The sequence below is a fragment of the Talpa europaea genome (assembly GCF_964194135.1).
Source record: "Talpa europaea genome assembly, chromosome: 5".
Classification (NCBI taxonomy): Eukaryota; Metazoa; Chordata; class Mammalia; order Eulipotyphla; family Talpidae; genus Talpa; species Talpa europaea.
In genome coordinates, this window is record NC_140071.1 from 121,061,696 (window position 1) to 121,089,640 (window position 27,945).

At 37.4% G+C, this 27,945-nt stretch overlaps 1 protein-coding gene across 2 annotated transcripts in view; it reads left to right on the forward strand.

Annotated features, from left to right (window-relative positions):
• APBB2 (amyloid beta precursor protein binding family B member 2) overlaps positions 1-27,945 on the forward strand; it is a gene marked incomplete at both ends in the record, with an annotated part of 202,904 nt that overhangs the window by 19,892 nt on the left and 155,067 nt on the right. Inside the window, one exon of one of the 2 annotated variants that reach the window (XM_084233650.1) lies at positions 19,354-20,169. In XM_084233650.1, the coding sequence (XP_084089776.1) occupies positions 19,354-20,169 (816 nt within the window). Of the gene's footprint in view, positions 1-19,353; positions 20,170-27,945 lie in introns of those variants that run through there. The other variant, XM_084233651.1, reaches the window with a different exon arrangement.

Sequence of the window (27,945 nt, forward strand, 5' to 3'; positions counted from 1 at the left end):
AGAGAAGTAGTAGATGGTGACAAGAAGGAAAAAAAAAATTGAAAGGAGATTAGAGAAGTGGAACCCAAAAAAAGCAGGAAATAATTTTTTTTAAAGATTTATTTTATTTATACAAGAACCAGGGTACAGGCCACACGTGCAGGAGGGTGAGAGGATTCACCAGAGACAGAGCAGGTAACAGAACAGGCAGAATGACCGAAATACACTGCTGAGAGGAGCAGCAGGCGAGACAAGAGAGGTCTGCCGCACCATGTGTGTTGCTCCATGGCTGGTGGGGATCAAACCAGCACTGCAGAGGCTGCGGACAGCTTCACAGCGCAGCGCTTAACTGCCTGCGCCATCAGGGAGGCCCAGGAGATAATTTTTGAAAAGGTGACAGATGTTGCAGATAGGCAAAGAAGGTCCACATACATAGTAGAAGAAGAATCAAAATAAGGAAAGAGCATAATACTATATTTCAAGAAAATTTCATGAGAAAAATATTTAAAACTATAATTTTAAAGAAAAAATCATGGATTTTAGATCATCGATTTAGAACAACCAATGCCAGGATAGTCTAGTAAAAATACTAGTAAAAATACTAGTCTAGTAAAAATACACCTAGGAGATTTTTGTGCAGAAACTGTTTATGCCAAAAAAAAAAAAAAAAAAGGAATGACCTGCTTAAAATGCTTAAAGAAGAGAAAATCAATAAGCTATTTGTTTTATGTGATTTTTCTATATCTGTGTTTTATTTTACCATTAAAGGTTATGATAGAATGGTATTATGTGCTGCCTTTATTCCAACTTCTTATCACGATCAGATGGAAACATACAGAATAGTTGAAAGCACTATATGTGGAATTCCAATATACTTAGCATACTGTTCTGTAACTAGTGTTCTTATTAAATAATTTTAGTAGAGATCTTTCTATAAATATCTTCACTTTCAAGTGATACATAGTATTCTATTGTATAGATATGATATTACATTTAATCCATTTCTTATTGATGGGCATTAAACTTGTCTCTGATTTTGTTCCTGATAGAAATAATGTTTTATATCCTTAAGACAAATTCCTAAAATGTGCTTTGTCATAGCATATTCTAATGTGTAAAGCCTAAATGATTGTGCATTGTGAATTGAACAATAATAAAAGTCAAAGGTATAGCCTCTATTGATCAAGGCAATCCTGTGCTATAAAATCATAAATCTCAAAGTAAGAACTTCTCCACAGTAGGATCTACACCTAGCATCTGCCTATTCTGGATCAATTCAGGTTTAATCCCCATTCAGCTAAGTTCCACTTTGTCTTTTCTACAATCTCATTTCGATTGTTGTAGATAAAATTAGTATATCGCTTGCCCTTTTTTAAATATTTTATTTTATATAATTCTTACATCATTTTTCATCTTTGTACAATGTATGCATTTTCATTATGGTTATATTCCCCATACAATTGCCCTTATTTTGACTCTAGTCCTCTTCTCCCTGCCCCTCACTCCCCCCCACTCTGGTTTATAGTTGCTTGTTGTATATCGCTTGCCTCTAATGCCACTTACTGAACCACCCCAAAATCAGTACAGGAAGTGGTGGCCATTACTATATGTGGGCTGACTTGGTGATTCTTATAGTCTATGCCAGGCTCACTCAGGTGCCTACGCAGCTTGTCAGCTGCAGATAGAGAGTGTAGCTCTCTGACCTCTGCAGTGCTCTTCCATATACTTAATGATCAGTTCACTTAGGCTTGTCTAGGAGACCTTAGCCAAGGGAACTCAGCTGTGCTACCTATGCTGCCAGCATCTTTCTAACAGGATAACCTTGGCACAGATCATATCTAGTGGAACCGGCACAGACTTATCTTTTCAGAAATCTGTAAATGAACCCATGCTTTTTGAACTTCTGTGTGATTCTGTTTGCTAAGCTCCTGTTGATCAAAGCAAGTCACAGAGCTAGCCCAAAATGAATGGAAAGGTATTGCAGAGTTATAGGTGAAGATACTGAGGTTGTTTACCAAGGCCATTCATGCAGACTGTCCTCCACAGCTACCCTGTGGTATATTTTATTTATTTATTTTTTTTTAATAGAGGCATGTTTTATCTATTTATTTATTTATTTATTTATTTATTTTGTTTATGCATGCACTGGGTATAGTCAGGAGCGCGGGAGGGTGAGAGAATTCACCAGAGCCAGAGCGGGGAGCAGAGCAGGCAGAATGACGAAGCACACTGCTGAGGGTAGCAGCGGGTGGCAGGAGAGGTCTGCGCGCCATGTGGGACCCTCCTCCGGTTGCCGGGGAGCAGCCGGGGATTGAACCGGCGCCGCAGAGGCCGCGGGCAGCTTCGCAACCCAACGCTCAACCGCTGCGCCACCAGGGAGGCCCTACCCTGTGGTATATTTTAAATTGGTACATGTTAGAAGCATTAAACATTGCTGTTATTTCTACACTGCTAATGCTGTACCTTGAAAATATAAAAAGTAGGGATCAAGTATATTTGTGGAGAAGCATAAAGCTTTTGCTTCGTTAAAAAATTTCTTAAATGAAATGTCTACATTTACTGTTCTGTCTTGAAAATACTTCTTTTCCAGTTGCTGGTGTTTTCCCCTGATATACCTTTCAGGAAACAGGGTTTTCCTTGTCTGCATATTTTTCTTTTGTTTGATAGTGTTCTTGGAATTGATTTTGAAATATGACTTTGAGAACATTGAATAGAGTAAGATAAAGAGCTGGACTCATAAATCAACCTCAAGTGTTTTTGCATAAGACCGAGACATTAGAGATAGGATTAGTCCCTGTGGCCTTTTGCTGCAAACTTTTCCTCTCTATTTTAAATTATGTAAGTGGTAAATGTAGGCTCTTCCTGAATAGTGATTCTCAATTGCAGATATCCAACACCTTGGTATGCAAAGGGCAATAAATTGCTATTGTAATGGTTACTATCTCAAAAAATAAGTTTTAGAACAAGTTTATTCAGATAGAGTCCAATATTATATGCCATACCTCTTCTCTCTTCTCTGTGGAAATAAAAGATACTAAAGTAAAACATTTCATATATATGTACTTAGTAAATCCACTTCAGTGTGTGTGCATCATAAAATTATACACAGTTTAGTTGTTTAATGCAAACTGTTGTATTATATCAACAATTTAAAATATGTTTCTAAGTAAATTTGTTGTCAAGTTTTGTTTTGTTTTCGGATGTTACAATCCACCCCCAGAGTGAGTTAAAATTTCACACACTTCTCAACTGTGCTCTGTCTTGCTCTCATGAGATATTAATTAATAGAAGGAAAAAGAGGACTTGGTTTTGCTTGTCAAAGTTGAGAGTCCCCATTCGTTTTTAGTTTACTTGTCCATCAGGATGTTGGACATAAACTTTAATGCTAATGATGATTGCTAACGTGGCAAGAATTGTCTTGCAGAATTAGTTAATTTCGGTGATTTGAGCCAACTTTAAGAGAAAGCGTCCTGAGCCACAGGAGCTTGGTGGTCAAGGACCTAGAGACAAATAGATGTGAATCCTATGCCATCTGTGTCACTTGCCTCCTGTGTGTGACCTAACCCTCTGTGCCTTAGTTTCCCTATCAGCAAAATTGATACTATAATAGTACCTCTTTCATAAGATGGGTGGAAGTGAGAAATGAAATAATTATCAGAAAGAACCTGCTTAACACAATGCTTGGCACATGGTAAATACTCAGTAAATGTTCTGTAGTGTTAGACTGGAAGGAATCCTGCTCATCTGATGCAACTGCTCCATTTTATAGAGGCTAAGTTCTGCAGGGAAAACATGTTTAACACCTTAAAGTAAGGTTGTGTCAGTATGTATTTGGAGATAGGTTTTATTCTGAAGTCCAATGTCTACTAAATACTAAATAAAAGTATTTATCAACTAGCTGAAGAGCAAGTGAAAGCTGACAATTTTTGACAACCCTTCCATAGCGTGGCAGATGACAATATAGTTTCTGTAATGGCAGAAAGAGAGTTTCTATCATGATTGTAGTTCTTTGCCCCATTCTTAAATCCCAGTCCATCTGTGAACATTTTCACATTCAGGGCAGGACAGGGCAGGGAGAGAAGGCAAAAGATGTGAACCACCAAAGTTTATTGAGTACTTAAGGTGGACATACAAAGATCCCCAAGACATTTTGCTTTTCATCATACAGCCTGTAACCTAGCTGAGAAGATGTCATCTGTGTAGGAAAAAAAATAATAATAATGGTAAAAGAAGTTGGTATTTATTGAATGTTTAATATCTGCCAGGCACTAAGCAAAATAATAATAATAATAATAATAATAATAAGAAGAAGAAGAAGAAGAAGAAGAAGAAGAAGCCTATCTTATCCAGTTTGGTCCTGATAGTAACTGTCAGCCTGATGGGGACCACAATTATGTTGAGTAACATAAGTTTACAGATATTAATATTGGTTTAAGATCATATAGGACTTAGGTCTTGAATAAGTTAAGAGGAGGAAATAACTCTGGTTTGAGGCCACAATTTTCAAAACTGAATTTGAGCATGGGTAGAACATCCCTTCAGGAAAGTAGAAAGGGGCCCATTACTTGCATTTTAGGTGTAGAGACCAGAAATGTTGAATGTCTTGCAGTAAGTAACCAGGACCGTCCTGTATGGCAAAGGATGTCTTACTCTGAAAAACTTTGAAATACCTTACCAAATATTTATGTAGGCGAACAGTATGTTTATAATGATCCAAGTCTGGAAGTTCTACGCATAAAGTAATTTTTATGTTTTTAATATACACTCTATATTTCAGAAGTAGAGTTTCTTCTAATTGAAAGTTAATTGTGTTTAATATGTTTTGGAATTTTCTTAGCAGTACTTGGCATTTTGAAGTTGTTATTATTGACAGCAGTGCAAATAATGATATGTAGGTTGAAAACTCACCATGTGCCTCTTTCAGTCTGCACATATAGGGGCTGCAGACACAGCAATTCTACCCATTGACTCAAGCAGCCAATGACTGTAGGCCTCGGAGTTGCTTACTGAACTGTATTCCACCTGTTATTTGTCTTTTTTCTGGAGTTTATGTGTATAGATAGGTTTTATTTATGAATTTCACTCATGATAGTATAAAATATTTGTGGTAGCAAGGGAGTATTAAGACGGATAGGATTGATTGCATTGGCTTAAGAGTTTTCAGGAAAGTGACTACTTGAAGGTTAATGAAGTAAACGAGAGCTTCCAGAATCAATTAGGTATTAGATTGTCAGTGCCTGAAAGAATTTTATTCTGGAGCTTTTGGGATGAGGGAGTGATTGTATGTGTAGTATTGCTATCTGGCATGATGGATCTGGGATAGATCTGGTGGAAGTGTCAGGAGGGATTGCACTAGGGGCCAGGGTAGGAATTACAGCCTGCTAGGAACACTGAAAGTCTGAAGGAGTGGACAGGATACAAAACTTGGTAAATGGAAGGGAATTGTTCTACTCTTTTGGCAGTGTTTTGGGAAGACAGGTGAAGTGAAATTCCTTGTCTGACTTTTATTTATGTCTTCATCCTCTTTGGCACGTCTCATTTAAAAGGATGTAGCATCTTATACTATACAAACATATGAGCATGTATTTATGTCATTATTTACTTATTTAATTTTGTTTTGGGAATTTCTATGTAAGTACATATCTCTGTGTTGCTACTGTACTTATTATTGAACTCCAGTAGGAACATCACAAAGCTTATCAACATTATGGATTTTCGTTAATGGGATCCATGAAAAAGCTGCTAGGAAGAGCTATTACTGCTAGGTTTTCTTTCCCATAGGTAGTTTTATGTCTTGTTTTACAGTCACAACTATATTCTTAATATGGGGCATTTATTGGCGCTGCCATAAGTCTCTGCCGGTATCTTTGAACGGACGATTTGATTTTTATGGAAATAGAGGCACTCGCTGCAAATGCTAGCAAATCTCCTAGCTTTATGGCTCAGGTAACATTGCTGACTGTCTTTTCTTTTGTGAGAAGGCTAGATAATATTTTGATTGGGGCCAAGTTTCAGAATTGGCACTCATTCCCTACGTCAGTGCTTTTCCAGTAGAAATATAATGTGAACCACATATATAATTTAAAAAATTTCTAGTACCCAATTTATTTTATTTTTTATGGAATTCATTTTACTGCATGATGCTTAATGATGTTTAGTATATCAATACAAAAGCTCACAAAATATTTTCTAAATCCATCTGGCATCGCATACAGTCAACCTAACACAGCCATCAGTCTATTTATATTATTGTGATGTGCAGTCATCCTTGTTGTGACTGGTCAACCAAAATCACCAGCTCTGAAATAACCAAATCTAATGATATAATAAAGTTTTTCTGCACCCATTTGAAAAGCAAAAGGTGAAATTATTTTGAACAATATGTTTTATTTCACTCGATATATCCAAAATGTTTCAACATATAATCAACATTTTAAAATTATTACTGAGCTGCTTTACATTTTTTCATGCTAAGTCTCTAAAATCAATATGTCTTATTTTTATAGTGCTTGACCCAGATGCAGATATTTCCTTGAAATTACTTGATCTATATTTAGATTTCATAATATTTATAGTTCAAAAAGTAGATGCACTTGCCCAACAAGTTCCAAACTTACTTAAATATTACCCTCCAAAATAGTCAAATATTGGTTTATATATTATATTTCAACTAATTCTAATTAAATTAAAGTTTTAGTCCTTCAGCATCTAGTCACTTTTCAAGTGTAGGAAGCTTCAGTGGCTCCTAGTGGCTACCATATTAGACAGCATAGCTATAGATTATTGTTAAAACCATGTATACCTAAGTGCTTTTATATTTTCCCAAGTTACTGTTTATGTAGAATTACTCCATGCCATGAATTCTCAGGAAATTGTTTTTACTAATTAGATGTATTCCTTAAGTCTGTAAGTACCTAGGGGAAAAGAGTTCCACATATTGGTGCTCTATCCCAGAGTGAGGGAGTGCCTTGCACATAGTAGGTGTCTAGAAATGTTTACCTTGTTAAAATCCTATTTATTTATCAAATTGCAATTTAAACTTTACTTTCTCAGAAAAGTGTTTCCTACTTTCTGGTCTGGTACATGTTCCTTCCTTGCATTTTCTCATAGAAATAAGTTCTTTTCCTCCAGAACATAGATACTTATGTACTTGTTTGAGTATTTTGTGGTAAATAACTATTCCCCTGACTAGTCTATAACTTCTGTTGGGGTTGGGGGGCGGAATGTGTATTTGGTAACGAAAACATTCCTTGCTCCAAGTATAGGGCAGGCATGTGGCAAATAGGGAATAAATATTGGTTAGGGAATAATAGCACAGGGTCATTTAAAATATGAATTAGCAGAATATTAATTGTTAACTTTATAGATGTTGCGGTCTGTTTTATGCATGGGAGAGGAAGATTTAAGTATTGTACATTCTAAAAAGTTTGCAAATTCTTAGTTTTTGTTCAAGCTTTTGTAAAATACGCCAATAAATATACTTTATCTTAGCTTTCTCTCTACTGTCTTGGTATTCGTTTTCTTGAAATCTATCACTTCACCTCTCTCTCTGCTTATAAATTCAGGTGCACTGAAGACAAAAAAGGAAAACTGAGTTGCAGAATTCATTTAAGGAGCTGAGAAGGCACAGAGCAAAAGCAAAGGCATAGAGGAAATATCTCTTGCTATTTCAGAAGAGTTTAAAATAAACCCACACTTTTAATTACACCAGAGTAATGAGCCTTACCCACAATATGGGAAAATGTAACTAAAAATGTACTGTGAGCCAGTAGACCAGGTTGTCAGGTTATTATCTGAATCATAAAGTTGGAAGTAATGCCCATTAAAGGTTACTAGTTTGGAAAGGTTAGATTAGAATTAGGCTACAAATATGAAGTTTCACAATTTGAATCATGTTTCAGAAAAACCCCAGCATTTAACTTTTTCTTCTAATGTTCATAAAAGTATAATAAATGTACAGAAATATGCCTAGAAGAGTTCAGCTTGGTGAATTTTTACATCCAGATCAAGAAAAAACACTTCATCATCACAGTGTCCCAGGGGCTATCCACTAGCTTCTCCCCTTTTCCTGATCCCTGGGGTAATCCACTGTCCTGACATAGATTAAGTTTTCCTGTTTTTGTCTATTTTATAAATGGAATTTATGCATTATCTGCATTTGAATCAATAGATTATCATTCTAAGTGAGAGTCTTGATAGCAACTCAATGAAAAGGAGGTATGTTTTCAGTTTTCCATATTCTGTATCTAATTAGGTAGCTGGCAGTCTGTCTAGTTCTTTATTTTTCTTTTAAGAAACTTTGTATCGAAATGCAAGTGTGTGAATATGTGTACACACTCATAAACATTAACACTTTTAAAAATTTTACCCAAATTTGATGCGCTCTGTACCCGTAGTATCCACCTCTCTGTGTTTCATTTTAAAGGTGTTTTCATATAACTCAGGTCGATCCACTTCATTTTTCCTAAGGACTGTGCAATGCTCTGTTATATGGATGTGTCCTCACCTAATGGGCCAGCATCTGTTTATTGGATTTCTCTTGGGACTTGTTCCTAGTCTTTGCTCATTTTCCCACAAGCTTGCTCATATTTTTCTTAATGATTTCAGGGGACTCTTTATATATAAAAGATAATCAGCCCTTTTAAGTCCTCTTCAGTGTTTTTATTTTTTGTCTTTAATGTGTATATAGGCAGTAGCAGTTCTCCACTAGCATCAGTTTTTGTGGTTCTTGCAATGTATATTGATTGAAGTGCGACAGGAGACAAACTCTGGATAATGTTTTTTTAATGTTGTTGGTTTTGCTGAGACCTTCATGTTCTGTTGTGCGTACTGGCAAACATGTTTCTGGAAACTTGTGATTTGGAAAAATTGATGTAACTGAAGTACAGTCTTTGTAACGATCATGCATTTGCTGGCAATGATTGGCGGATCATCTTTTTGGACAGTCTTTAATTCCAGAGCAAAATTTTCAAGTGAAATTTTTTCTGCATTTTGTGCTATAGCAGAAACCCTGTTTTTCTTTACTTCCATGTATTCTTCGCAACTGGTGTTGGAAAAAATGGGTCAACAGTAACAGGAATAAATGTCCTTTCTCTTTGTTGGATCAGTGATTACATGATCTACAATGATCTGCAGGAAATCAGCAGTGAAACTTTTTGAAAAGCTTCCCTGTCTTTATATGCCGATACTTGGTTTTGCATCTGCTAAAATCACCAATAACATGTGGTTGTACACATTAAATTTGAAATTAATTTGTGTGACACAGCATTTTGTTTCTGGACCAATATTTTAACAGTTTTATTGATGAATATTGTACTTTGGATTGCCCTGGTCTTCTCTTTCTTTGATTTGGTCTGCCACTGAGTCAGTGTAGATTGTGTTTTACCTGCATATGTCTGTCTTCAGAAACAAGGTCTCTGCAGCTCATTCTAATCATCATTAATGATGTGAATGGTGTCATATAGGAAACTCATGTTTTCTGCCAGAAAGAATCTGAACATATTGGAGAACAGAAATTTATAATAATCAATGTATAACTTCTTTCTGTGATATTGCCATTTGTTTGTAATTATCCTGGATTCCAAAGAAAATTGTCATGGGGAACAGATTCCCAGTGGTGAAGATATCTGATGTAGAATATTTGCAGGCCAAGAGATGGTTGCGTTATAATTTTAATATTCGCTGTCTTTTGGTGACATCTTATGTTGTGTCTTCTCAAGCTTTCTTTACTAAGGAGCTTAGCTGTCGCACAGATAAAGCCCATTAGCCTGTAGGACGGAGCTAGTGATAAACACCTGGAATTTGGATAGATAGCTTTCCTATGTTTTCATTGTTAAAGTTATTTTTTATTGTTCAAGAACTAGTATCTTTCATGGCCTTGGGAAATCCTGTTAGCATGCAGAATACTGTGGAAATTTTGTTGATTTATTAAAAAAAAAATCTGGAAAAAAATGACCTGAACCAACCCCCCCCCCCCAGAAAAAAAGTGCTATGTCCAATGATAAAGAAAATTTGGACGCTGTTTGCTAAAATTTAACATTTTAAACAATGTTTGGAAGGACTTTCAATGCTATGTTTTTTTCCTTGTGTGCTTTGTTATTTTGGGGTTTTAATTTCTCAAATGATCCCTCTTTTCAGATTTCAAATTATAACCCATTTCCTGCACCATTGCTGGCGTCCAGTGATCCATGTCAGAAGTACTTCCAGGTCAGATACACTTTTACATCTTTCAATGCAGAGAAGCAGTTGAATATTAAAGCCTTAACAAATATGTATGTTAAATGATTGTTTTGCTGTAAAAGGTATGCTTTGCTAAAATAACATGGTTTTCTAATGTGATAGAAAAGTAGATCATTAAAATGAGATAGAATTCATTGCATAGTCTGCTAATATCAGAATGTAAGAAATATTTTAATTGAGTATAACAGGAAAATCAAAGCAATTTCAAAATATTGGCATCTAGCACTGCTATTGATAAGCCAGTGAAGTGTTAAATATGAATAAAGGAGATGTTGGTATTGAGTCTCTCTAAGCTGCATCTTAGCAATAGTGGGGTATGTGTAGAACAGAGCTTCCCCAATTCTGTATTCTACTTGAATCTAGTGCTGATTAATTTCAGGCATTAAGAGAGCCATCTTAATTTTATCGTATGGCCCTTTCTTTGTGTCATGATGGATGCTCGTCTACCCACAACGTGGTTTGGGTTTTAATTTTCAGCCTCACAGAAATATCATAAGGAAAAAGCAATTGCAGTGACTTTACAAATTAAATGTAGTATAGGACTTCCCATGGTAGATAGATCTGGGTATGTTCCATCCTTATTAGGACATGTACCATTCAGCATGTTCTGAATTTTTAAATAAATAGATTTCAACCATGGATAAAGAGATATTAATCTCTTTAAATTCTAAAATTGAGCTTGTGAAGATTGTTCAAGCTCCTTTTTCCTTTGTTTGACACTCCATGTTCCATTTCAACAGAGAACTAAAATAAAACTTAATAAAACAAACACTACACTCAGCAGAGGTATATGAGTGTCAGGAAAAGATCCTTTTTGTTAAAAACAGCCAAAAAACAAAATGAGAGACTACGTTCACACAGGAAAATTAGAAACTTAGAGGTAATTTTTCAAGACCATCTAATCATACTGTGATAATTTGGCAAAGGAGTATATTTTTCTTGGTAAATATTTATTTGAGTACGTATGTTAACTTTCGAAAATCAGAGCAAATGCTTTTGTTCTTTCAACAAAAACATTTTAAATGTGAAGAATAGTTCCTTTTAGGACTCTTAATTACTTTGCAAGACAGACTTGGTGTCGAAACATTGAATGAACAAAGCTGGCAAATATATAAAATAACATGTTTTCCTCTAAATGAAGGTAAACTGACTAACTTTTAGAAATTTGTTACTGTCACTATATTTTCTTATGCTAATGTATTTGTTCTTCCTGTACTCAAATTGCTTTACTCATTGATAATTATATAAAAGATAATGAAACTGTTGTCCATCATGTTTTTTTAAGATTTATTATGCATAAAAGAATCGGGGTACAGGCCAGGGGTGCAGGGGGTGAGAGGATTCACCAGAGACAGGGTGGGGAGCAGAACAGGTGGATCTACTGAAATACACTGCTGAAGGGAGCAGCTGGTGAAACAGGAGAGGTCTGCTGCACCATGTGGGTAGCTCCCTGGCCGAAGATCAAACTCATGCTGCAGTGGTTGTGGACAGCTTTGCAGTGCTGCAACTTAACCCCTTGCACCACCAGGGAGGCCCCCAACATGGTTTTTAATAGCAACCACTAGTATCATACATTGGTATAGAATGTAATACTGCACCAATACAGGAAAGCAGTATTCTTTCAGTATCATATTTCAGCCATTTTTTACTTGAAAATTCAAGTAACAAATAGTGAGGGAGTATCTGAATCAATAATAGGGATATGGAATAACTTCAATTTTGTCTTCCAACTCTGGAGTTGGGACTACAGTAAGCCTTAAAAAAAAAAAAAAAAGTAATAATTTAGACCATTATTTTGCCTGGAAAATTCCTGATGAACCTTCAAGATTCAACTTAAAAGTTCTTTCTGAAGAGGTCTTAGCTTATGACATAACTGCCTCTGTTTCAAGGATTCTGACATTATTTAAAGTTTCCTTTTTCCCTTTTGGAATTGATTTGAGACCCAATTTACCAGTTCTTTAAGAAAACCTGTGTCATTACTTTATTGCTCACCATTTTTTTTAAATCTAAACTAGAATTCCCAAGCTTGATCATTGACCTATTCATTAGCCTGGGCCATAAAGTTCTACAGCTATATATTTTTTTGACTATTTTTTTCCAAGTTATTTTTTTTTATTTTTTGTTTTATATTTTTTTACATCATTTTTCATTTTTGCACAATGTATGCATTTTCATCTTGGCTATAGTCCCCATACAATTCCCTTCCACTTCCCTCCCCAGGGTGTCTCTGGTTTATAGTTGCTTTTTGATTTTGATTTTTACTTTATTATGATTAGTCTTTTTCCTGGTCCCTTATTTAGGTTTTCTAAATTCCTGCTATGAGTGAGACCATCAGGTATTTTTCTTTTTCTTTTTTCTTTTTTTAAAGATTTATTTATTTATTTGTTTGTTTGTTTATTTATACAAGAACCAGGGTATAGGCCAGATGCATGGGAGGATGAGAGGATTCACCAGAGACAGAGCTGGGAACAGAACAGACAGACTGACAATATATACTGCTGAGGGGAGCAGCGGGCAAGGCAGGAGAGGTCTGCCACGCCATGTGGGTTTCTCCCTGGCCGGCTGGGATTGAACCCACTCTGCAGAGGCTGCGGACAGCTTCACAGTGTGGCGCTCAACCACCTGCGCCACCAGGGAGGCCCTATTTTTCTTTTTCTATTTTTTTAAAATTCATTCATCTTTAGAAGACAGTGACACTCTTCTAAATGATGAAAACAGCCTAGAAATTGGGCAAAGAAAAAATGTCCTTGGCATAAACATTAAATATCCCAAGTGACTACTTTGACAGTCTTCTTAATTGATTACACCACTTCTGATTCATATTTCCTAAATAACCAATTGCCACATCTGCCAGGAGTGAGGTTGGAATGTCAGGCGTTCCCACCTGGGGTTTATTTCTCGTCCTTGTCCATGGTGGACTCTTACCTACCCTGCAAGACCCTGCTCAGCTGTATTTTTTTTTAATGTGTGTGATACCTTCTCTGAACCTCTCTCCTCAACCCTCAGCCAGTCGAGTTAAGTGGGCGAGGGCAGCCCTTGGGTGGGTAAGACCAACTGTTGAAGTCTCTGGGAAAGTTGCCTGTAAATCACTGTAGAAGTTGCTCTCCCAGCTTTAGAAACTTCCCAGGTTCTAGACCTGTGAGCTCTCTGACACAGTGATCCAAGCTGCCTGCTAATAACCTTTACCTCTTTTGTTCATAGAGGAGTTCTTATCATTTTTGTCACATTGAGGCTTGACTTTCATCAGTAATTTTCAGGAAACCAGCTTTATTTTGCTTCTCCTTCCTAAATGAAAAAAAACGAAAAGTAAAAAAAACCACCCTAAGTTTATTTCATTTCCTTAGTACTTTGAGGTTTGGTTCAAAAGGCAACATTCCTCAGGGTAGAAGCTTTGCAGTTAACCCCTCAGGGAATGTAAAATTGCATAGCAGAAGACTGAAAACAGAGAACACATGAAGTGTCCTTCGAGAGTGGGGCAGATACCAGACCTCCTGAGCCCCTGGTCAGCTTCCAGTTTCAGATGCGTGGCAGGAATTGGGAAATGAGGGAGAGCAGCAGGGTGTCGTTGAAGACTTTTCTTTGGCAGAAGGCTAGCGGGCTCAGAGCAGAGAGCAGGTGGGCGGGTTCAGCTGCAGCCTTATGCCCTGGTTGGCAGATTGTGATCTGAGTTGTGGGGGTCACATCTCAGGGCTGGGGTCTTTGTGAATGGGTTTGAGAAATTAAATGAAATTAAAATGACTCTGGCTTACCTGGTTTTCTTTAGGCTTATAAAAAATACTCTTGTATTTACTAAAGCTCTTTTAGTTGCTAAAAGGAGAAATCCAACTAGAAGTGGTTCAAGCAAAAAAAAAAAAAAAAAATCTTTGGGCTTTGACATCCTAGTTGTCCATGATTCAGGCACGACTTGTTTCAGGGATGCCGACAATATCTTTCGAGCTTGCGTCTTTCTCTGTCTCTTGACTCTGCTTACTTGTTTGTTAAGTTCATACTTTTATAGGTTATCTCTCCATGGTGACACCTTGAAGCTCTAGGCTTTTTATTATTTTTTTAATAAGAGGAAAAAAAGCCAAATAGAAGTTTAATAATAACATATTACTTCCTGTATCCATGGGAGAGACCAGCATGAATGAGTAACTCATTGGCTTCAGACACCACCTAAATAGCTTAACTAAGCCGGGACTTTGCAGGTGGAGAAAGGTAAGGTCAGTTAGGGAGGTGACTGGGGAAGGCAGGGTAGACAAAAGTATGAAGATTTAAGTTCTCAGACTTTTATCTTCTCTATCAAGAAGTGAAAGGAGAACACTTCTGATCATTCTAGCAAAAGCCTCAGGATTACTTTGTGAGTCACATGCTGTTCCTTGAAGCAGTCACCATAGCCATGGGGATTTGCTGCTCTGAGTGTCTGGACTTGGGTCATGTGCCCAAGGAAGTAAGGGGTAGAGTCATTTTTGTTGATTGAATGAATGAATGAGCATGGGAGAAGACTGATTCCTCAAGAAAAAGGGTGAAGCTCTCTCCAGAAAAGGTGGAAATACATGCCAGGCTATAATAAATGTTTCTCCATCATGAATGCAGGAGACTGATTGTTAATATTAACTTTTTTATACTCTTTTTTTTCTTTTTTTCTTTTCTTTTATATATTTTTACATCATTTTTTATTTTTGCACAATGTATGCATTTTCATCTTGGTTATAGTCTCCACACAATTTCCACCCCCCTTATTTTGACTTTTTTATATTCTTAAATCTGAACATATACCTAGCTCTGGATTAGTAATCCATCCTATTGAATTGATACTGGAACTTTATAAGTCATGTTACAAAATAGCATGATGGATAGGTGTGGAGGTAATTGCAAAATTATAGGCACCGTCCACCTGCCAGAAATCCAGGGGCAGAGCCACCTCTGAACTGAGGACCTGCCTTCAGAGTTACTGGTATTTGCTTTTTCATTCATCATTCATTTTGCTTGTTTTATGTTCTTTTGAGTTCAAGCAACTGACACATAGTTACTGTTCAATAAATACTTAGTGAATGAGTGAATGGATTAATGAATCAGACATTTATTGAGTACTCTTATATACAAGGTTTTGCAAAAGACACTGGAAATTCTGGGAATGTAAAAATGAAAGGGAATGCAAATCAAACCCACCACGAGAAACCACTTCACACCCACTAGAATGGCTGTAACAAAAAATAGGCAATAACAAATGTTGGCAAGGATGTGGAGAAATTGGAACCCTCATATACTGCTGGTGAGAATGTAAAATGTACAACTGCTTTGCAAAACAGTCTGGCAGGTCCTCAAAAGGTTAAATATATATATAAAGCATATGAGTTATACTCAGCAACTCCATGTCTTAGTATATATCTAGGAGAATTGAATGCATATGTGCACACAAAAACTGCATGAATGCTCATAGCAACATTATTCATAATAGCTAAAATTTGGAAGCAACCCAAATGTTCATCGACTGATGAAGAGAGACAACACATCGTAATCCATACAATGGATATGATTTGGCCATAAAAAGGAATGAAGCACTGATACATGCTACAACATAGATGAACCTTGAGGATGTACTCAGGGAAGGAAGCCAGTCACTAGAGACCACATATTGTATGATTCTATTTGAGTGAAATGTTCAGGATGGGCAAAATCCATAAAAACAGAAGATAGATTAGTGGTTGCCAAGAGCCTGGGGAAGGGAAGAGTAAGAATGACTGCTGATAAGTACAGCTTGCTTTCTGGGGTGATAAAGTTCTGCAATTAGATTATAGCAATGGATGCATAATTCTGAATACACTAAGCAGCATGGGATTGTACTTTAAAAATTGTGAACTTTGGGCCTCCCTGGTGGTGCAGGGGGAGGGAGCTGTGGGTACTAATGGTCCCTATGGTTCTGAGCTCTTCCATTGTGCCAGGCATGCGGTTAATGCCGGGCCACCATTGCTCAGTCCTCACAAGCTCAGTGAGGTAGAGATACCATTATTATCCCCATTTTACTGTAAAGTGAGGAGTTTAAGTAACTTCTCTGTTGCATCGAAGAGTTTGGATTTATTCTTAGGCTTTTTAACTCCAAACAAGACAGCCAACTATTAGAAGATTTCAAGAGGTATTATAAGCTTTTCTTCCTTTTAAAAAAAGAAACTCAAAAACTCCTTCCTCTTAAACCTGAGGAATGTGATCCCCCCCCCCCACCCTTTTCATATTGAAACCCTTCTAGACCTGACTTCTTTAGCCCTTCTTGTCTGGGCAACAAGACCATTTTCATCACTCAGACCAGAGACAACCTTGGCAAACAGCCCCTGTGCTCTGCCACTGGGTAAGAGGAGGGCCGCTCCATTGTGTGTGCTGTGCTAAACTCCCTGCAGCATGTCTTGTTAATCCTCACAACAACCAGCTGCTACTGGTGTCCCCATATTGCAGACAAGGATGCTGAAAACCAGGTGTCCGAAACCCTCCAGTAGTAGTAAGTAGTAGTAAGTAGTCCAGACAGAGCTTGAGCCTCATCACTCTGGCCCCAGTCCTGTGCTCTTATCCTCGTGGGCACTGCCACCCCCTTGCGGGGAACTCCTTCCTGCCATCTTGATCTTGCTGGGATTTTGCCAGCTTCTACCTATTTCTACCTATTTCTACCTTGGAGCCCATCCTAGCTGATGAAGTAACTCCTGGAGGCAAATGTGTGCTTCAGCGGATTAACCTAACTGCCTTAGTCCTAGAACTAATCATTTTATTTTGCTTCCCAATGATGCCATCATTTGATAGCAAAGACATACTCAAACTATGTTTAGACTTTGATCTATAAAAATAGTATATACAGTTTGTATTGGATTGCTCCATTATTCTGTCTCAACCCCCTCTCCATCCTCCAACCTGTGATTTCTAGCAATCAGAGGAATTATAAAGAGGAAGGGTGAGGGATTCCAAAGGCTGATGAGAATATGGCTGAAAGTTTTTATCTGTCACATCCAGGAAATAAAGGCTACTTAAGTATTAAGTTATCTAAAAATTTTGATGGTATTCTTTCTGGAAATGTTTATGTTTATAAACAAAATAAAAATTTTGCCCTAAAAACAACACTAGATGCTCATACCTAACATTGTAAAATAGCCCTGTAGAAATTTGTTGCCATGCTTTTTAAAAAGCCAACAGATTTCCAGCTTTCTCATAATAATGTCACTCTAAATACCCAGGAATCTAATATAATTTCTTGTTGTGTGCTTATATCATGGGCATATGTCTCAGGGAAAACTGTATGTGGGCTCAAGGAGGGCTCTTCTCATATCAGATGCTACTCTTGAGTAAGGTTGAATTATAATTGTTTTTAATTTTAATTCTGGGGTTACACTTTGCTCTTCCATATGTGCTCGTGTCCCACTCACCCTCCACCAAACTACCCTTATCCCCTCCTCCCTGTTCTCTCTGGTAGCCATTATATTCTTTCACCGAGTTCAAGATTTATTCCTGCTGCATTTTGCCTGTGTATGTTCTTTGGTTATTTATATTCCACAGATGAGTGAAGCCACCTGATGTCCATCTTTCTCTTTCTGACTTATTTCACTTAACTGAATCACCTTTAGGTCCATCCATTTTGTCCCAGATGAATTACAAATTGAGGTATATATTTTCCTTAAAATGATAACAGTAGCCAGAATAGTATAAAAAGGAATTCTAAAAATTTAGTTGTCATATTGTCATTTGAAAGGAAGAAACAGTAGATTCTCTGTTCCTATAAATGAGGCCCAAGTGCTGAGGTGGAGTGCTGATACGCAAGAATCTTTATAATATATAATAATTCTGAAGAATGAGGGCTCAGGTCTAACCACTTTGGGTTACAGCCCCTTCTGCCACTGTGGGTCACATGGTCACAGGTTATAAATCTGTGAGCTGCACAGATGTTTATGGGTGTGGATAGAATGTGCAGGTGGGTCTAGTTTCCTAGAAGGAGCAGACTGTAGAGTGAGTGAGTGATGCTTCTAAAATAGCCCACCCTGAGTATTTAATGATAGAAAGAGATGCCTCTAAGCTCCCAAACAGGGAAACTTCTTGCCTTCCTCTCCTATGGAGGTCCCTGTTTTGCCTGTGGGGTGGAAGAGGGAGTTGTCACAATGCAATTTTAGGAATGTTAGAAGCTACACACACACATACTGACTACCTTGCCTCTCTATGCAGCAGAAAGGATCAGATCAGAAAGAAGCCATTCCTTGTAAACTGAGAAATGTGAAACCTTAGGAACTGCTGCTGATCAATTTTATTCCTTTCAATTCTGAGAAACCTTTCTTTCGTCCTAGCAAGAGACACGTGGAATAAATCACTAATGCTGTGAACAATATTTCAGATAAATGCAACTGTCAAATAGTTTTCTGGGAGTAGTACAAAGGCACATGGTGACTGCAGCCAGCTGAGTTGGTATTTTAATTCAGTGGAATGTATTCAGACTCCTTTGGAGGCTCTAACAGGTCTGTAGCCAAGGGCTCTGTGCTGTGGTGTAAGTAGTGGTTTTATGTGTGTATGTTCTTGAGCAGTGAAGCCATTTCTTCAGCATTTCTGTTTAGTAGGGACATTAAGCCCAGGTCAAGTGTGTTAACAAATTGCAAACAGAGGTTTGATTTTTCTAGGCATTCAGAACATAATAGGTTCTGAATAGGTTGAGAAAAATGACGTTGCACATAGGGTACATCATTGAACAGTGACCTTTCACGTTAATTAAAAAAGTGGGAACCCCAATGGAATTTTGAGCTACTTTTCTGTTGCTCTAAGAAACTACAGAGTCAATGTGGCTTAAATGCTTAGAAAAGGGATGATTTTTAAGCTTGTAAACTATGAGGACCAGTTCTCAGAAGGAAATGCTTTTATGTGAATTCAAAAGAGAGATATATTTTCATTCTAAGAAAAATTAGATCCTCAGACCTCCTAATTTTTCTAGAAATTGGCTTTTGTGGGTCCACATTAAACCTTTTATTTGTTCCTATTTAACATGTGAGAATAAAGTGGAAATGGGTTAATTCTAGACGGATGTATGCAATGGAGGCATTAATTCTTCTGCTTTTCTGTACAAAATAGTCTGTGCACACTCTATGCTCAGTAGTTTAACCTGGCGGCTGTCTGATACCCAGTCTTTTTTTTTTCCAGCTGACTCAGGTGTCGACACTTTGCCGGCGTTTATGGCCAGCAGCGGAACCACAGACGTCGCAAATCGGAACAGCCCGGTCACACCACCAAATACCCTTAATCTCCGTTCCTCCCACAATGAACTTTTGAATGCTGAAATCAAGCACACAGAAACCAAGAACAGCACGCCCCCCAAATGCAGGAAAAAATATGCACTGACTAGCATCCAGGCAGCCATGGGCCTCTCGGATCCAGCTGCTCAGCCCCTACTGGGAAACGGCTCTGCCAACATCAAGCTGGTGAAAAATGGGGAGAACCAGCTCCGGAAGGCTGCGGAACAAGGGCAGCAGGACCCCAACAAAAACGTCAGCCCCACTGCAGTCATCAACATAACTTCTGAGAAGTTAGAGGGGAAAGAGGCACCCCCTCGGGATTCCTCGGGCTGTGAAATTTTACCTTCCCAACCCAGGAGAACCAAGAGCTTTCTAAATTACTATGCAGACCTGGAAACCTCAACCAGAGAACTTGAGCAGAACTTAGGCAACAGCCATGGGGATGTGGAAGAGAAGTCCCAGGCAGGCCAGGGCCAGGCCAGCACCGTCATCAGCAATGGTGATTTGCTGCTGCAGAAACCAAACAAACCCCAATTCAGCCCTGAAGATGGCCAAGTAGCCACCGTGTCATCCAGCCCAGAGACCAAGAAGGATCATCCGAAAACAGGGGCCAAAACCGACTGTGCACTACACCGGATCCAGAACCTGGCACCCAGTGATGAGGAGTCCAGCTGGACAACGCTGTCTCAAGACAGTGCCTCACCCAGTTCCCCGGATGAAACAGGTACCCCTGGGAATGGCGGGGTAGCCTCAAGTGGCACTTTCTTTTGGTGTTTTCCATTATTGATGGATAAAGTCTCTAGACTGGCCCAAAAAATCCACTTTCAGACAGAGAATAAGGTTCTTGGGGTAAAATTGGGCAGCTTGTGTGGAAAATAGTAGATTCCTCATGGCTTTCATTTTGGCTCACACATATATCGTTTGTTCTGATAATCATTTTTGTAAAAGAAGTAGGTCTTCGGTGCTTAAGTACAGTGAAACATCATCAATTGAGAAACTACATTGCCAGTGCTTAGGTGAACTGTATCTATATATGATCGAAAAATACGGGGGGTTAAGCAGAATAATAAAAGACATACAATTCCCGGGAGCGTGATATAACCCCATCAAAAGAGAACCAACTGTTTAAAAGTCCTCAGAAGAACTTATTTATGTTCAAAACTGATGAAAAGTTAAATGTTTAAAAGTCTTTTCATTAAAGACATTTCCCACTTGACCTTTACTACGAACATTTTATTAGCCTTGTTAAAGTACTATTTGAAAGGAAGAAAGTGGCATTTTTTAAAAAAATCTATTCAGAAGTTTAAGATTTTAAGTACTCTTATTAAAATGATCTTTCTTGACTTTTGTCTGTATTCATAACATCTTCAGGTTTTCAGAAGAGTGAAAATGGTGATAGGGTCCTAATTGTCAGCTACTTTTAACCTTATCTTCTCACAGCCCCTGTAGACATGTAGACTGATCACAAGGTTGAAATGCAGGTGAACTGTATCTTTATACAATTGAAAAATTCTGCATTTTGTTAAGCAGAATAATAAAAGAAATACAATTCCCAGGAGCTTGATATAATCCCATTAAAAGAGAGCCAACTATTTTTAAGTCCTCAAAAGGACTTATTTATGCTCAAACTGATACAAACAAACTTTTTTGTACCTGAATTCATTGCAAATAAGCACTTACACAATGGCTAATTTCTCTAATGTAGACCAGCAATTACTCTAGTGGGTCCTAGGAATTACTTAATTTGGTACAGATAGAGCAAATAGAAAAGGTAAGACCAGTAGGGAAGGAAATAATGTATTTCCAACCTAGAAGGCAGAGTGAAATTATAAGAACTACAGATAAGGAAAAGAGAAGGAAAATGTTAAAACACTCATTTGTTTAAAAAATAAAGGAAGTATTTTTGAAGCACCTTTTAAAATCCGAGCACCTTTTTAAAAAATTGTATTATTTTTGAGATAACAATGGCTTATACCCCTGTATATAATTTGGGGGAACAGTTTCACCGTCTCCAGATGTATGTTAACCATACCATGTCCACCACCAAAGCACCCGTAGTCCTCCGTCATAATCCATTGGACCCTCAACCACCTTTGCTCCGCAGCCCTTACTCCCCCTTTTGTACTTTCAGTTCTATAGTCAGTTCTGTATGTTCCTTTGTTTTTGTTTCTCTATATCCCACATGATTGAAATCATATGCTATTTTTCTTTCTCCTTTTGACTTATTTCACTTAGAATAACCCCCTCTACTTCCATTTATGTTGTTGCAAATGGTAAGATTTCATCTTCTTTATAGCTAGGTAATATTCTCTTGTGTATGTATACACCATATCTTCCTCATCCATTCTGTCTGTCCTTGGGCACTTAGGTTATGTAGGGTAAAGAAAATGTCAGGCTTTTCTGCCCTTCCACCATCAGGATAGATGATGGATCCTTGTCCTGAATGCATGCCTGATGGCGGGCACCTGGAATAGGGAGTGGGCATAGGTAGATGGGATTCAGCTGAGCTAAGACTGTGCTTTTTAAGGGCGGCGTCACGGGGGGACGCCAGCAGCACCAGTAGCCGCAGCCGCAGTAGCAGCAGAACGAACGCCAGAGAGTCCAGATAGAGTGAAGACTTGCTGGGGGTTGGGAGGCCTGCCAACCTCCCAGCCCCCCAGCCAGCACCCCTGCCTGCCATATGCCTGGTGAACCCCAAATAAAAAACCTGCAAAACTACTGAGGACTCTGACTCCTCCTTTACCCGGTCTGCATGGGATCAGAAAACCTGCACTGTGCCCAGTCCTGCCCTTACAGGTTATTTCTGTAACTTGGCTAACTTGCTAAACAGTGCTGCAGTGAACACAGGAGTGCATATACCCCTTTGAATTAGTGTTTTTGCATCTTTCAGATAGATACCTAGAAGTGGGCTTGCTGGATCATAAGTCTATTTTAAAAATATTGAGAAACCTCCATACTGTTTTCCATAAGGGCTGGAAAAATCCCAGTACTTTATTCTTCTTATTATTAATTTCACATTGATATCTTTATGTACTTATTTTTGAAGTTAATATTTTTTTCAAATGATGTTGATTGAGATAAAGGTTTACAGCATTGTATCTTTGGGAGTTATAGGTTTAAACCTCTACAAATCTGTATTTTCATACCATGCCTACCACCAGTGCCCCAATAATCCTCATACTTTAAATGATAGATCGCATCAGCTGGTGTAGCTAGATAAGGTAAATGGAGAGGGTACGATGAGAACATTTCATCTCATAAATGTCTGGACCTGCACATTATTTGGATCATAATTATGTTTAGTAATGTCACTGAGTTCACAACTCTATTACTTTTTGCCCATTTAGAGAATTCATATCCCATAGCTGATGGACATTGTGACCTGCTAGTATCTGAATCTTTATAAACCACTCTAGCCAAACTCTGCCTCCCTTTTTCAGTGCCTGCCTGTTTTCCTCTATGTGTGGCAGCCTTTCTGCTGCCTTTTCTGGCATGGCATTTCATGGTATAGTATGTTTAAATTTTACTGAAAGGTTTCAAATGAGCAGTGAATTCTCCCCTGTTCCTCATATCCTCCTTCTCCTTTGATAACCATTACTGCCTCCCCCCTTCTTTTTTTAATACTTTATTTCAGTGAACATTTTAGGCATATATTCACATTTATAATAAAATTTTAAAAGTTACCCAAATTTTATACTAAAGATATTTTTACAGGGCTCTTACTGTTGAGAGATATATATTAATATACTAATATATAGAATAGTATAATATATAACATAATATAGGTCAACTATAACAATAGAATATAATACATATAGTTATACATGTACTAGTATAAATTATAATATTGCGTGTGGAATTGTCTATAAAATAATGGGGATTAAAAATGAAAGAAAATTGCCCATAAATTTATAATTGTTAAAGGTAGGTCATGAGGATTTATTATTCTGATTTTTCTAATTTAGTATGTTTAAAATTTCCATAGTAAAATGTTACAACATGAAAATAATGACTCACATTAGATTGTCTTAGGAATGCTCTGTTTCTGTCTATGTTTATATTTTATACATCAGTCCAGGCCAGGACATACCATTTTTCTACCTCAAGCTTTTTAAGGTTAGGCATGCCATTCCACCGTAGTCAAGCTCCCAGATTTATTTAATGATTCCCTCGCTGCTGAGTATTTAGATTATTGCTATCTATAGTGTCTTAGCTTAGTGAGTGCTGAGGCCATTTAGCCTGACAATGCATGCTCTGCCCCGTTTACTGTGATGAGGTTCCCTCTGCGCAGCTCTTATTTGTACAGTGTTTGGTGCTGATTTCAGTTTTATATTAAAGATATTTTTACTTAGTTCTTACTGTTCGGAGATATAAACTAATATATAAAATAGTATAATGTATAACATAATATAGGTCAAATATAACAATAAAATATAATACATATAATTGTAAATGCTCTAGTATAAATTATACTATTGTGCATGGAATTTTCTACAGAGCCCATTACAATGTTTGGCATGTGGTGTTACTGGATAGAGCTTTCTGACATGTTGAGAAGATATGTATAGTTTTCTGTCTTAAAGTTGGATTTGGGGACCTTTGAATTTTAAAGTGAAGGATGATAGTGTGGTGATGGCTCTTAATGAGTCTCTAAGGATAGATGTTTTGAATCAAATGTACTCCAAAGGATATGTGAGATGTGACTCTAAAGCAAAGAGGTGGCGTTTAAAAAAAAAACAAAAAATGCCAGGCCTGTGCTTTTCTTCAAAAGGGTCACTTTGGAATCTGCATCTTTTTCAGTGTGCAGCCATGTTGCAAAATACCATTATTAATAATATTTGGAAGTTGTTTTGGAATTTCCTCAGAACCAGTGGTGAACTCTTACTGAAAAGAAACCTCTTTATTTCATGATCACATGTTCATGAATCAGGAAGTGACTACTACATAAATTAGTGAGTAAAATAAAGGAAGCGATTATATTCAGCATTGGTTTGTATTTTGACTTCATCTTTTCAGTGAAGCACACTATTAAATGTTTACAATGATTACAATGAACTTAAGCATCGTATGTTTCACTTCTAATGAAATAGTGTTTATTATGTATTTATGCAGCGCATAGGATGTGTTTTATATAGTTTAGATAATAAACACAAATACTGTTCAAACAAAAATAGGAGCAAATATTCTCTAAGATGCTAGTATGCAGTGTCATATATTTACATAAAAAGTGTATCTATTTGCATATTTATTTGCTTGTGTTAACTAAGTATTCATCATAGGCATGTGTGTTTTATGACTAAATCATGACACAATTAACTGGATTGTAGACTATTCTTTGGGAAGCCTTAAAAAATAGAATAGACTCATTTCTACCTTAGGGGTAAAACCTTTCCAAGTTAGAATGCTATTTATAAAATAAAACACACTGCCTTCCCCAGAGATTGTCTATTTTCTATTTCCTTTCTTTCCGAACTGGCCCCTCCAGCATTTTAGTAACTTTCTTGCAAAATCAATCATGTATATAATATGTTGCTCTTCTTTTTCTCCTATGTATTCTACCTTTTGAGAAGAGACTATTAGATTAAAAAAAAAGCATCAGTTTAATCACTGAATTTCATAGGAGTTTAGAAAACTTCATGAGTGACTTGATCCCAATTCTAGGAAGAAAGGATTGCATCATTTTGGTATTTGAAAAGTGAGAACTTATAATCTAGTTAGGATTTTGCCAGAGATACAGTTCCTCCATGGCCAGAGGTAAGCTAGATAAATACAGATTGGTCTCAATATGTGTAGTCCCTCTCTTAATCTCCTGGTGTTTTATGTTAACTTCATAAAACGTTTGAAAGACACTTCATTTTGATGTCACCTGTGTACAGGTTTTGGTGCTCTGTTGGTATGAATATGTAACTTAGGTTTAATTTGGGCCTTAATAAAGTTGAAGATACAGAGTAAATCTTGTGTAAGAGCCATTTAAACATTAAGTTCACTGCTGAAATGTACAAACGCAGGATATGCACAGAATAAAACAAATCTAATGCTTCATTAACTTAGCGCTAATGGCATAAGCCTATTGAGAAGATTAAGTGAGAGCACCTTCGAGGAGTTTTTAAGCTCTGTATCTGGCCTATGGGAAGTGCTTAATAAATATTAGTGTTTATTATTGTTTGTAATGCTTATCATTATCAGAACAGCAGCAACATAAAAGTTGACTTCTCCTTTAATTGTCAATTTCCTATACTTTGAACTCTGATTTTAGTTAGGACTTTCAGCACCCTTACGTCATGGATTGGTTTGTTTTCATCTTTGTATTATCAATGCAGGGGATATAACAGGTGAACTTAATAAATAAGTAATGACGAACTGAATAAAAGCAGAGGCCATGTGCATATCCCAACATGGTTCTGATGTATTTAGTGACTCATTTGATATATATCTTAGCCAGTGCCTGATTCTGATCCTGGGTAGTACTTTTGTAACTTAATTAATGATAAGTAGGGTTGGATACAAATGTGTGAGCTTTTGTGAATGGTATTTTTGCACACTCAGGTGGCCAGTGTGACTTGGGACTTGAACCATAGTTTACAAACACAGCAGCTGGTGCTCACCACTTTTCAGACTCGAGATGATAGCACATAGCCCTCTGAAGCTGAATCTATCATACTTCATCCATTTCAGCTGTATGTGTGTGGTGTGGTAGCTGAGAATCAGGAGAATAGAAAATTATGTTTTAAAACATCTTTCCACTCCCATAAGCAGTTGAATTTTAGTTCACGTGTTGTCTCCTCTGTGAAACTTTTCTAGATCCTCTGAGTTGCTGAAAGTCCTTTTTCTGTACCCCCAAAGAAATGTTTCCAGGTCTCTGGTCATGTTGCTCTCAGCTGTTTGAAACCTTATTGGAAAGTTTCCATTTAAACATAAAGTCCCATGAAAGAAGGAACCAAGTCTTTATTAAGGTATGGATGGGACCCTCTTTGCATAGTATATAGCACAGAGTAAGAGGTTCCATCAGTTTGCTGATTAGATCAATGAAGCTGGGCCACAGGCATGCATGCTCCCTGAGGTTTCTACACCAGTAGACCTACAGACATGGAAAAATCAAGCACAGTTTTAATAAAATAATTGTTAAAACATTTGGATAAGAGTATTCTTATTTATAGTCTAGTCTCCTGGGAGGAATGAAAAGTGGGGGCTAGTCATTCAGGCTACACATTCTTTGTACTGGAGTCTGTAGATCTACAAGGGTCAGAGCCACGGTAAAGGGCCATTTCAGTTTCAGTTGCTTTCACTCTTTGCCTTGCATTGCAAATCGATCTGCATTGCCTTGGAATTTGTTTCCTTTGATGTCCCGCATTGATTGGTTTCTAGTCTTAGAAATGAGCAAAGTGGAGCTCCTTTGCAAGCCAGATAGTTGGTGAGGGTGAAAACTGTGCTCAAACTGAATCACGTCAACATGGTCAGCAGCACTTGGGCCTTCATTAGCTCAAGAGTGTTAAGGCTTTGGTTAAGTTTGTATTATTAACACTTTTTATGTTTTAATGAAACTTCTAAATAGTTTATATCCATTGACTTTTGGTAATTTTAACAATAAATGATTTTTAAATTGCTTTTTTTATACTCCCATTCCTTTAAAAAAAATATTCAGGATATATAGGTATTTACCCATGGGACACTGAAACATTAATTCCAAAGGGCACCTGCACCCCTATGTTTATCGCAGCACTATTTACAATAGCTAAGCTATGAAAACAACCCAAATGCCTGAAAATAGATGACTGGATCAAGACAATGTGGTACATATATGCAATGGAATATTACTCAGCAATCAAAAAAGATAAACTCATGCAATTTGCAACAGCATGGATGGAGCTGGAAGGGATCATGCCCAGCAAAATAAGTTGAGCTATGGTCTCACTCATTGCAGGAATTTAGAAAACCTAAGTAAGGGACCAGGAAAAAAACTAATTATAATAAAGTAAAAATTAAAATCAACAAGCAACTATAAACCAGAGACACAGAGACACACAGCGGGGGGGGGGGGAGAGAAGGGAGTAGGATCAAAACAAGGGTGGTGGGAATTGTATGGGGACTATAACCAAGGTGAAAATGTATACATTGTGCAAAAATGAAAAATGATGTAAAAATATGTAAAATAATATTTAAAAAAATTCAGGATATAGAAAGGCCACCTTTTAGCTAGCTTACCATGCCAAATTAATTTTAATCTTTAAAACACCCTTCAGTGTTTCACTAGCCTCCCTGTTTTGTCTTCCTAGCTGAGGGATCCATGATGTGCCAGGAGGAATTCAAGAAGACAGATCAGAGATGTTTCCAAAAGTAGCTTGGACACACTGTGTTCTGGGGTAGACAGTGTGAATTCCAAATCAGATTTTAGTGCCTTGGAGGTCCAAGATGTTGTAGGGTAAATGAAGTTTTCAGGCTTTTTCCTCCCTCCCACCATTAGCATCTGTGACTGGCACCTGTGTTCCTGCCTGCACACTTG